Consider the following 12,410-nt stretch of genomic DNA (forward strand, 5'->3'; position numbering starts at 1 on the left):
AGCTCTTGCAACAGGTGCTTGTTTTAAACAGGCGACTTGAGTACAGAAAGCTCTCTATTTCACACCAAGTGTCAATGGTTCGTGCGTGTTTTTCTTTATATATATATATATATATATATTTAAAATGATTCTTTTATACGGTTACTTCTTTCTCGAATTTAAATTAGTTGGGTGAGTTTTCCTCCTCGTTTAAGGAAAAAAAAAATGCACAGGCAAATCAAATGGCTGTTACAAACGACAGCTTAAAACCCATCTGAAGTATATTAGGGGTTGATAACTTTTTACGGGCATTGTGCAGATAAGAGGAGTTATTTTACTGATGCACATACATCTGCGTCGCCTAAAATCTTAAAATGCGCATATAGTATTTGAGGTCTGGTGCTTTGTTTTCTTTTTTACCCCTGTTGCACCCCATCCTTATCTGAATTAATTATTCTAAATACAGAATAAACCCGACTTATTACACACGTGAATAGTAAGTAAAATGCAAAATGCCAGCACGACCAACAGCAGACGCAAAGATCATGACATGCTTACAGTTTTCTGTAACTTAGCAGCATTATCAGTGCTAAGGTGAAGGACGTTAATGTAGACTAAAGGCAACAATATTCTTTTTCAACTGCACAGTAGCCAAGCTTCTACAAGGCAAGTTCAGGAGTTAAGACAGGGCAGATCGGGAAAATACCGTGGCGAGGCTGTTTTGAGACAGATCGAGGGCTGTGTTTTTCATGCCCATTGACACTAGCTACACGTGTTGGGTTTTTTGGTTATTGTTATTTTTTGTTTGTTTGTTTTGTTTATCTGTTGGGTGTTTTAAAAAAATTGATTTTTTAAAAATTTGTTTTTAGTTTTCTCAGCTAATTGTCTGATCCGTGTTCCTCGGGATTTTATTTTTGCATGACAAAGAGAGGCACTCTCATAGGAATTATTCTATCTTGAACGGGTCCTCTGAAAGAACAGGTAAGAATGAAAGAAGCAGGTTGTAGACAAATATTAGTGATAATACAAAGTAAGGAAACGATGCAGATCATTTAAAGCTGATGTTTCTTCTCACGTGCTAAGACTTTTTAGCATCCCTAATGTTAAGGCTTGAGCTCGGACAGTCAGTCTTATATGCAGGAATCGTTTTGAAGTGGGAATCACAACTGATGTTCCGACTTTACCAATTCTCATTCAGCACAGCTTACGTTTGTATTTTGACATCAATTTATTACAGCTGTAAACAAACCACAAGTGAATCTCTATCTACCATACCTTGCCTCTGTCGTACAGGATTACTCGACCACAAAGCACCGAGCTTTTTACATAATATAGTTAAGCAAAAGCTTCGGAAGTAAAAGAGAGGGAGTAACAATTTGGGGATGAATTTTAAACAGCCTAAATTACAAAGGGCGAATTAGAGCCTGAACACAATGCAGGTTCCCACTGCACAGGTAAATGTTCCCTGGCCAAGCAGGCAGTAATGCAATTGTTTGCAATTGGCTGAATTTGTGTGGGACGAGAGAAAACGTGCACAAGACAGTCAAGGAAACACCTTGTTAAAGGAGAAATAAATGCAGACCTTGAAAGAGCTGAAGTACATATCATCTGAGCACAAACTGAGAGAACTGGCTGCAGACCTTGATCTTGCCAACACTTAGAAACATGCCTGACCTCATTCTTCGTGGCATTTCCACCAAATGCAATAGAAATATCTTTGGGGAATGCAATGACACATGCACTTTATTGTTTGGGGCATAAGGGTTTAAAGTAGCATTGTCCAGTGGGTCAGCTCCTACCTCATGCACCTGAATTCATGTAGTACATGTATCAAGACCCTCTTAAAGATGTTTGGAGGTGTGCAATCACTTCTACTAGTGATGAATCAGTGTGTTAATGCCTGCAAAGGAAATTTATAGCATTAGGCTTCTGAATTGCCCCTGCAAAGACTTACTGTGTAGCTGTTACTATCACAGGTAATTCCACTGACTGGCTAGGAAAAAAAATAAAATGCTGTAGTCATATATCAATTATTTTTGGGCTACTGAAATAATGAAACATTGCACAGAGAGAAGTAGCAGCTGGTAAATAAAAAGACAAGATTCTCTTCATTTTCACAAGTGCTCTTTCTCACACTATGAAATTGCATATTTCATCCCAGCATGTAAAATGCTCATATGATGCCATGAAGAATGAGATGTGAGATGGCCAGCATGATACAGGGAAAATGTGGCCAAGACTACACAGGTGTATGTTGTCTAACTTCCTTTTGTTTCAGGGAGGGGGAACTTTCTAAATCCCTCCAGGGATCTCTTCTTTGATCTCTGTTAACTGATACAAGGTTACTCTCTCTGGAAGCAGTGAAACTGGCTGCAGTTCAGTTTATGCAAAGCAGAGGGGTTGTGTGGAAAGATGAAATAACACATATTCATTTAGTATCTTTAACCTGGGCATCAAATTACTTGCAACCCAAATTTACCACTGGAAAACATTCCAAGTACTTTGCGTCCTCTTTTGGACCCCCAGGTGACAACAGTGGTCAAAAGCCTGACTCGTTCTGCCCGGCCAAAAACTCAGAGCCTTTTTCTTTTCAAATAGGGCAGACCAATCCAACCTCTTGTCACTCAAAATATTTTGGAAGGCTGACATGACTCCTGTTTTGAGGATGTGAGGAATGATTTACCTGAAGTGTCGACATGTTATCAAAGACATAGATGGCAAGGACACAGACCTACATACAAAGGGAGCTACCTTTTACCATTTCATCTTCCTCATAATTCACAAACTGCAACCCAGAGAGCTGCATCTCTCTTGGCTGAAACTATCAACCGGTGGCAGCAATGGTCAGGGAGTGAGGTACACAAAGGAAGGACAATTAGCAGGAGAGGCTAAACTGTGAATTTGCATCCAGTGTTAACCCCAGCTTTCCAGGCACTCCTAGGGTGAAGGAATGAGTCAAACCAACAGTCGAAGGAGGAGCTCAGTCTGGGCAGAACCCCAAAAGGGTGTGTGGTGGAATGTGATTCGGCTGGCTCTTCCTACTGGCATGGATGCAGTCTCAATGCCCAGCAACATAGTGCACCCAACTGTGTGACCCATGCAGTACCTCCCCAGTGCCAGCAACCCTGAAGACATTTCTCCACAGCACACTTTCTCCCCATTTCCTCAAGGGGGAGATGAAATAATCATGAAGTTGCTGCAGCAGTAGCCTGTGTTAATGCCCTCCCTCCCTTATCCAACATGGTAAGTGTATGAGTAGGAATGGAGACTGGGTTAATGCTTCCACTGCAAAAAATATATTTTGTCTATTTGTCTTGTGTGTGCTCCTCATACCTGCAGACCAGATGTGTGAAATGCACTGCTATGCATTTTTCCTTCCTCCAAGTTAAATTTGGGTACTTGGTGCACCATAAGCAGAGAGAGGCTATCTGGAGATACAGAAGCATAGCGGGAGGATCCACTCTTATCTTCCCAGCACTCAAACCCCTGGGAGAGCAATGGCTTTAGTCCTGGCTACTGTGTTACTGGGTGTCTATCAGTGAAGGAGGGAGATTACAGAGAAGGGCAACTACAGTGATTAAAGTTCTGGAAGGAACTACCTATAAGGAAAGATTAAAGGAATTAAATACATACATATTATTTGGGGCAAAAGTGAAGCCAAGGGGACAGCGTGACTGTGGTTTACAAGTACATGAAAGACAACTATAAAGAGGAAGGGGAGGAACTGTTTTCATTAGTGAAAAATGATAAGACAAGAAATAACAGATGCCAACTGAAGTAAAACGAGTTAAGTTTTAAGAGCAGGGGCAACGTTGATCCTAAGATCAAATATGCAGGAGAATATGCTCCCAGGGAAGCTACAGATTCAACATCACTTGAACTTTTCAAGTCCGAGCTTGACAAGCACCTTGGAGGGGAAAGTTTAAGAAGTAGTAGAAGTGAAGCCAAAAAAAGTGCTGGGATATACTACATGACCTAGGAGCCCAGATGATTTTGAGGCCATTCAGGAGGGCTGCAGGGAAGAAGCACAAACACTCAGAGCTTCTGAATGATTTCTTATACCGCACCATTCAAAAGTAAAAGGAGGGAGCAGGGAAGGGCTAAGTGAGGAAAATTAGTCATTTAATACCATTCTGCTGTGGCTAATCCCTAGAGGAGAAGCCAATTACTTGAAATACTTGGGAGTATGGTGAGGAGAAGGGAATGGAAATTGTTGAAAAGCTGCCATCTGGTATAAGTACTTGCTGGTTTAGAGACTTAAAAAATACTCATTGTGTGCCATTATAGTATGCTCATTACATGCCTAGATTAATGCAGACAACATCACCCACACCTACTATTTTCTATGGTATTTTATGTACTCAGGTTCACATCATAACAACCTCCAGCATTAATGGTAATACTTGGGCTTTTGATCTTCTGCTCTGGTAGGAACACTACAGATGCCTTGTGCCAGCAAATGGGGGAAAAAAAAAAAAAGAAGAAGAAAAGAAAGGAAAAATAGTAGAAAAGTAGTCCAGGTGCTTTGTTTCCAGGACAATAAAAAGGAGAAGTAAATCTGACCAACCTGGACAGCAGCGAACAACTCTGTCATAAAGAGAATTCTGCAGATGGCATAGAATTAATATAACTACTTTCTTCCCCCCTCCAGCCCCTCTGAGGGCAAGGGTGTGCTGCTGGAGCAGGAACTGCAGCTCAGCTGTCAGCTGACCCTGAGTGCCCTGGACAGCTCAAATCGTATTGGAGGAGCCCTGATGATATTTTAATTTATGCAAGTTGCTGTGCAGGTAGATTTCCCTCCTGTGCCCCAGGCTTTGCTCTGGCAGCTGGCAGTGACCAACCAGAGGGAATCAGGCTGCTGAATGTACTCAGTCTAGGAAAAAAGAATTCACTATAGCCATGGTGTTAGTAGGCAAAATGTAACAGTAGCACTCACGCTGGATCTGATCCAAATTACTTGGTACAGGTTTGCCCTTCTCAGCATCAGTTTGCTTGGGTTTCAGTCAAAGTTAAGTATGAATTATCAATTATTGCAAAAGTCCCTATAGGATCCTAAGCAGAAGACTGGAAGCCTTGATGTATTCTTAAGACAAAGCTCCTTCCTTAGGCATCGTTAATGCTCTTTACTGCTGACCTGGGAAGTTCTGGGACATCATTCATGGCCCCTTTACTGGGAGGCTCTGAGTCTGCCAGTAAAGAAGTAAATTAAAGGGGAGTTTTACAGCATAATTTTATTATTTTTTTTTTCAGCAAATAAATAACCAATGTCAAAACTTTGTACAGAAGCCTAAAAGCACTACTAACTTTGGCCCAAATTTGAGATTGTGAAATTAAGATAGAAAGACTTTTAAATCCAAAATGTCCATCTGTTGTTCAGGTCAACAAGATGCAGAGATGCTTTGATCCTAAGGAGAAGGATCTCCTGGCAGCATAACAGAAAGGAGTAAAGATGGTTTCCAGGGGAGGCTCCCTCCCTCCCAGCCTTGCTAGAATGAAACTTATGGTCTTGTAACACTTTGAAATGGAGTTATCATCTAGGAGAAATAAGGATGTTAAATTAATCTTTCTTCTTCCTATAGGAAGTGTGCAGAAGAAAATTACGTTATTCCCAGTATGACATTGTGATGCTCATATCATCATGTGATATTATTTGTACAGGCACTCAGAGACTGAGTGGCTTCTCTGCTGTCCCTTTCTGCCTTTCATCTCCTGTTTCAAAGGGTCAGGACAGTTTTATTTCTCTGTCTCCATTTCTCCTTGTTCCATCACCCATCCAAGGGTGATGGGGTAAATGCTGGTAGCTTGTTTATTGCCCACATGGGAATGGTCCATGCAGTGAGTTTGCAGAGCATTTCCAGCAGCTGCCCAACAAACTGGCAGCAAGGAAATGACTGTGTTCTCTTTCCTAGGGAGGGTTCAGAGGGCATGCAGCAAGAGGCTGTTGCAGCTCAAGCTTCTGGTTTAATTTGACTGGACGAGAGAGAGACTGGCTTGCAGACTTGAATCCAGTTTGCTAGTTTAAATACAGCACGTGGTATGAACCAGAATCAGTTTTCTTCAATATTTTTGCAGCCCTCCAGGCAAGGCAGGCAGTACCCTTGCCATATGAGCCTCAGCAGGAGCTGCCATGGTTAGAGAGGGATTGTCTGTGGGACAGACATGGCTCTCCTGGCACAGAGAGCTCCCTTACCCACAGCTAACGTGAACATTCTCCTGGCAAGAATCTCAGAGTGATTAGGAGTAGTAAATCCCAGATACTTCATTTCTGTAGGAGGCACAGAGAGAGATTTAGCTAGAAGCTGTTCCTTGCTCTAAACTAGCTTCTCCCAGCATCTGTCTCAGATGATTGGGCTGGTCTCAGCTGCACAAGGCCCTGCAAGTGCCTTCAGCTGCCAACTGAGCCTGTTCCATATCTGCCTGTTCTCCACTGACCAGCATACTTCATATTTACTCCCTTCTGCACAGCGATGACTTCATGCAGAAAAGAGTTTTGCTTCTGAGCTGTTAGGGATATCAAGCATTGGGACTTTTACCACAACACCACTTGATCGAACCAGGGATGGGGGAAGAAAAGCCCGACTGAGATGCAAAGGAGCTATTAACCACGCTCAGCACCAATAATGCATTCTCACAGCCACAGACGAAGCCACAAGTTAATCTCCTAAATTGTTTTTTCTCCACTTAATATCCTACCTCTGCTTGGCTCTGCCTGTGCTTAGTGGGTCTGAGCCTGGGCACGCCAGTGTCACCCCATACCGCCTGCCCTTTAACCAGCAGGGAGTGGCCTCCCTGCACAGGACAGCTCATCAGCACTGGGACTCGTGGGCAAGCAATTAGAAAAGTTTCAGGAATACATGTTGTCAGGCTCTTCAGTTACTGACCTATATGACAGCAATAAGAAAGGAACGTATCTGGTTAATTTTGGAAGTGATTAACAATAAAAATTCCAGCTAAAGAGCCACGTACTCCTAAAGTGGCACAAACATCTGCCACATAGACACGTGTAAAGTTCTGCTGACTTCACCCAGTAAGATGCATTTGCAGCTTTAGGCTGAGCATGTGCTTATGGGGCAAGGTCTAGGAAAGAGCAGGATGAGGTAGGACTAGTCTTATCGGTGTGTAAGGTTATAACTTTCCTTTTGGTTTGATAATAAAAAGTTACTAGAAGAATCTAGTCTGTGTGTGTGACATGTTTATATAGGATATGCATCCACACAGTGTTGTAAAATGTCTGTGTGTCAATGGTGCTCCAGCACCAGCTGCTCAGGACTGCACGGGGACACTGAATGTTACTTGCTTTTAGTGATCCTGTAGTGAAAGGCCCTGATGCTCAGCTGGTCTGATTGGCAAAGCCATGACTCTGCTGACAACTGATGGTGATGGATATGTATGATAAATGAAACTCTGTCTTGGGATTTTTCTGTGTGTGTCTTCCATGGGTTGCCCTGGGATTTGTAAAGGGCAAGTGGAGCTAGATATGTTATCCTTCACCAAAATCTTACATGACTAATCCCATAGTGGAACAAGCAGAGGAAGTGGGATGTCTGTAGGCCAGATTCTGCACTCCTTTCAAAAGGTGCCCTCCCGAGAGCCAAAAGGTACCATAATTACTCAGCAGTTTTATTCTTTGTGGTACTCTCCATAGCATGTTGCTTTTGTCTGAGCTTTATTTTTGTTAGTTCAGGGCAAATCTATTTTCCATTTTTTTTACAATTCCTTTAAATATATTTCTTTCAGCGTTTCTTTCCTTTGGTGTTACAATTAAAGTTTATCCCATAAAAATGTTTTATAATTTGATTGTTTTAGGGGACTCACATAGCTCAGTTATTTTAGGGGACTCAAAGGCTGATGCAAATGTTTGCAGGAAATATCTGACTGTGTCAGTCAGTTAATCAAGGACTTCCCAAGACATTCATGTCTATAACAAGCTATTCTGAGCAATTAAATTTTTCAGGGCAATTTGAGGAACTTCTGGTGGCACTGGACATGTTCTTAAAGGCCCAAGGGTAACTAAAACCAAGTTTGGATACCCTAGCAGAGCAGAACTAGAGATGGGCTAATTTTTAATCTTTAGGAAAGACAAATCCTTAGTCTCAGCATTACTGTGTCACTCTCGGTCTCAGTGGCACTCTCAGTGAGACTGAAGAATTACCTGTTTGCAGTACTGTCTCTGCTTAAGCTGCAGCAGTTCCTCCAGTTCTCTATAGCCTAAATCCTTATTTAACTCCAGTGCCAATTTCTATTTTTAAAAATAGCCTTCAGGCAAGGTATGACAGTAGGCCTCTGCTCAGATGGGTGAGCTCACACCAGTTCACACTGGGCAAATCCCAGCCCATGCCCAGCATCAATCAGTACTATGCCACAATCTCACTTTGCATGGGCACCTTTTGTGGGACACAGGAGGTTCATGGTGTTTGGCAGATAGGGCAAAATGCCTGTTTAACTTGTGGGGGAAAAAAAAAAAAGCAAAGAACATAATCCCTCCACTTGTGAAGCTTCCCGGTGAAGGCATGGAGCTCCATCCCTGCAAGTCCTAGGATATGGCTGGACATTGCTCTTGCATTGCTGATGTAGGCCACCTGGGCTCTGCTGGGCATGGAAGAATCGTTTCTGTTCCTCAGTTGTAGAGATATTTCCTTTGGCAGCCACTAAATCAGGGATGTCAGAGGCCAGCCCTGAACCAGGTGACCTGCAAGCACTGCAGGCGTGACAGGGGTGTGACAGGGCATGAACTGCTTCCCTCCCCGTGCTTTGCCTTCCCTTGGAAGAAAACCAGTGAGCGAGTGCATGGCAGGAGGTCTGCACAGGCTTTGATGGCCCAGTAGGTCTGTGATGGGCTGGGCAAAGCTGGGCTCCCTGGGGCTGCCCTGCTGCAGGACATGCGGGTGGTCATGGAGCAGACTGCTGTTCCCACAACAGCAGGAGATAGCATTTCCAGGGCTGTCAGTCTGGCATCCCTCACCACCAGTAATTGCACTTAAAACACTTGTAAATAATCGCTACAAAAGTGTTACTTTGTTCTAATGGAAATCGTGGCTGCTTCTCTTGGGTGCTTTTCTCCTTAAGCATTTTTAATTTACCAGGTATGTAATCTACTACCTTTGATCTCAACCACGGGTCTCCCCCAGGTCATAATGAGGCACAACTTCATATCAAAGCCTTTGCTTTCATTTGTCCAAGATGAAATCTGTACTCCAGCAAGGCAACAGAGCATTGTCCGGGAAGAGCAAGGGAGGAAGCAACTGAGGTGAGTCAGGTCCCCCAGCACAGCCCAAGTGGGGCTCCTGAAGCAGCCTGCTGTCCCTTGCCTCTTCCTTGCTGATGCTTCCTTGTCCCCAGGCAGTGATGCTGGGCTTGGACTGCCTGAGGGCTGTCCTCCTGTGGCCTGGAAGTGCCATGTGGTAGGATGACAGTCTAGCAGTGCTTAACAAAATGTGATGCCTCCCACCTTCCCTGATGTACAAAGTCCTTCACGAGCTTGGGTCTCTGCCCTGGTTTGTGTCAGGGTAGCTGTAATTCCAGACCTTTAACTTCAATCTTGCTATGAATCTCCCCTAAAATATACCCTAACTTTACAGAATGTTCAAAAGCTTGAAATATTCTTGACAGCAAGTCATAATAAATGGCTCCCTGAATACTAACTACACAATACAACTCTTTTAATAGGAAATTTGCTGTAGAGTGAACAAAGGTTAGCTTAAGATCATATTCAGTTACTGCTTTCCAGTTACAGATGTTGCACATGATACCCAGTGGCACAATGTAAATTGGCCAAGTTCATTTTAAAAGACAACAGGATGTTTTAATCTGTTTTTCCTCTAGCTCATTTGCACAATTATGAAATTTGGGACTGTAAATGCCTTAGTTTGAGTTTGGTTAGGCAATAGACATATGAAGCAATATGTTTAAGCCTTTCTTAGCCAACACAAAGCATTCTTGCATGATTTTTAGGTGTGAATTATCACCATTAAATGAAATCTACAGAGGACAATATTTATCAAGGGTAGCTGCTCACTTGATTTATGCACTACACAAACCATTTCTCATGACATTCACTTAACGTTCTATTTATATAAAGTATCTTTGGTGTCTCACAGAGCAAGAGCTATATGGATCTTTTAAAAACAGAATCTGAGATATAACAATTGTTTCTAACTTGACAATAGCACTTTTCCTGAGCAATCGGCTCTAGGTGGTCATTCTTGAGCAGAGGGTCTGGACCAGATACCCTACAGAGATCACTTCCAATCTCAACCTTTCTGGGATCCTGTGATCCCTCTGAAAATGTCTTATTTCATGCTCTTAAGTGAACATGAAATTAAGAGGCTTGATTTCTCAGATGCTATGAAAAATATAACAACCAAGAATCCCTGTATCTTACAAAGGAGGAAAACTTCCACAAACACCAAGATTTATTCTAGGCACTGGTCATAATACCCCAGACAGGTCGGAAAAATTGTGTCTCACTGTTCTGCTTGCTTTTGGAGAGCCTAATCAATCAGCTAGCCACATGGCAGGCTTTTTGAGCACTTGAACTGTGTGGGAAACTCTGTGGAAACGAAGCGGGGAAAGGCCAGACTTATCCCAGGTGCACATCATAGGGCTGCTCCTCTGACAGTCACAGCCTGCACATCACCTCTTAGCACTGGGATGTCAAGTCCTCAGTGTCAGGCTTTATCTAACATTTAGGTATATTGCAAAATGATTCCATGCCATCTTCCCAAATGCTCTGCAACAGAAATGAGTGGTGATTCTCTTGATACGGCACTGATTTAGGACGGGTGGAATTCAGAGTTCAAAGGGTTCATGGACTATAAACCAGAAGAAAATTTGTCCTCTAGCTGCAAACAGAAACTTTGCTTGGGGAAGTTGCCATGTGGACTTGCTAAAACATAGGGCAGGAGAGAAAAAGTGAAAGGATCTTTGAGTGGGAATGAAAAATCTTCCTTTCTTCATTCCCAGCTTTCATTCTTATATCTTAATCGGATCTTTTAATATCAAAACTATACAAATATTTAAAACCTTACTGTAAACCCCTTTTTCACACAGATGTCAGTTTGTTCAGTAAATATTTAGCAGAAAAAGAGTCACTAAGAAAAATTTAGCCCCAGGATTACAGAAAAGAATAAAATTTCACAGTATGCCAGATATTAAAAAAGAAGTGTGATGCCTTTCTCTCTAGCACACTGTTCATGCAAGAGGTAACAGTGATGCTGGAAAAGGCAGTCTTATTCTTTAAGGATACACAGCAAAATGGACCGTGACAGGGTCTATGCAATTTGTCAATGTTTAAAAAAAAATCTGAATATTTTATCTAATATATCCTTCTGATAAAAAAGTTACCTTCGAAGGTCCAATGACAATATTTTTACTCCATTGTCATTTCTGAGGGATTAATACCTCATCAAGCATATAGCCTGAGCCTTGAGTTTGTATAAATGAGTAGTACTAGTGGTGATAATACTAAACCAATTGGCAATGTCCATTTGCACTACCTGGTCCTCCGTGATCACTTAGCTATTGCAAAGTTTTAAACCATGGAACACTAAGTGCCATCAGACAGACATCACCTTCCACCACCATGTCCAGCAGTACGATACCCTGTGGCTTTGGTGGCACCCCCATCCCAAGCATTTGAAATGAAAACTATTTTGAAGTATTTCCTCTGAAGAAACTGATTCAGTTATAAAGGCTTGCAACACGCTTAACAGACTAGCAAATGCCCCTCCACATATTTAACTGCCTCGTGGAAGTTAATGCACAGACATGCACACAGTGAGGGATTTCCTTATTTTGCCTCAGCAGAACTTGCATTACTTAAAAGAGGTTTCTTCATCAAATACTTTCTGCTATTTTACAATCAAGATTCCTAGCTCATTACAATGCAAAGAAAAACTTTAAAAAAATAAGAGAAAGAAGTCTTTACCAAAAAAGCCAGTGGCTGCTCTGTTTTTCCTCATCAGGTACATGGTCCAGGATAGAGGAGAAGACATACCAAACTTCCCGTGGTTCATGTTTAAGTTTATATGATAGCCAGGCAGTGACCTTACACTGAAGAAGACCAGCAGAAACTAAACAAGATGAGGGGAGAGCTCTTCCTTTTCACTCTACTCTTTCTCTACCCTAGAGATCATTATTTAACATGAGCAAATTGAAAAATGACATGCAGCCATACTTAGTATGTGTGGTTTTTTTTCTTCCACTAACCAAACTCACATGGGACTTCCCATCTTTCTCTCTCTCTCCCCCCCTTTCTCTTTTTTTTTTTTTTTTTTGCCTCAGGCATGTATAGGCTGGTAATTTTCATTTAGCTTCTCAGATGATTTTTCTTTGCCCAACTAGAGTGGAAGGGGATGAAGATTTAAGTTCAGAGTTTTGCTGTTAGAAACCAGGTTGGGATTATTCCTGGTTTTTTGGCTGTTGCACTGTTT

General features: G+C 42.2%; 1 protein-coding gene across 1 annotated transcript in view; it reads right to left on the reverse strand.

The window, feature by feature from the left end:
* The window catches only part of RUNX1 (runt-related transcription factor 1), a 102,881-nt gene extending 90,888 nt beyond the window's left edge, over window positions 1–11,993 (reverse strand). Inside the window, exon 1 of the mRNA XM_010000432.1 lies at window positions 11,906–11,993. Within this exon, the coding sequence (XP_009998734.1) occupies window positions 11,906–11,993 (88 nt within the window). The remainder of the gene's footprint in view (window positions 1–11,905) is intronic.
* Between the last annotated feature and the right edge of the window lie 417 nt (window positions 11,994–12,410).

Source organism: Chaetura pelagica, unplaced genomic scaffold (genome assembly GCF_000747805.2).
Source record: "Chaetura pelagica isolate M959 unplaced genomic scaffold, ChaPel_1.0 scaffold244, whole genome shotgun sequence".
NCBI lineage: Eukaryota > Metazoa > Chordata > Aves > Apodiformes > Apodidae > Chaetura > Chaetura pelagica.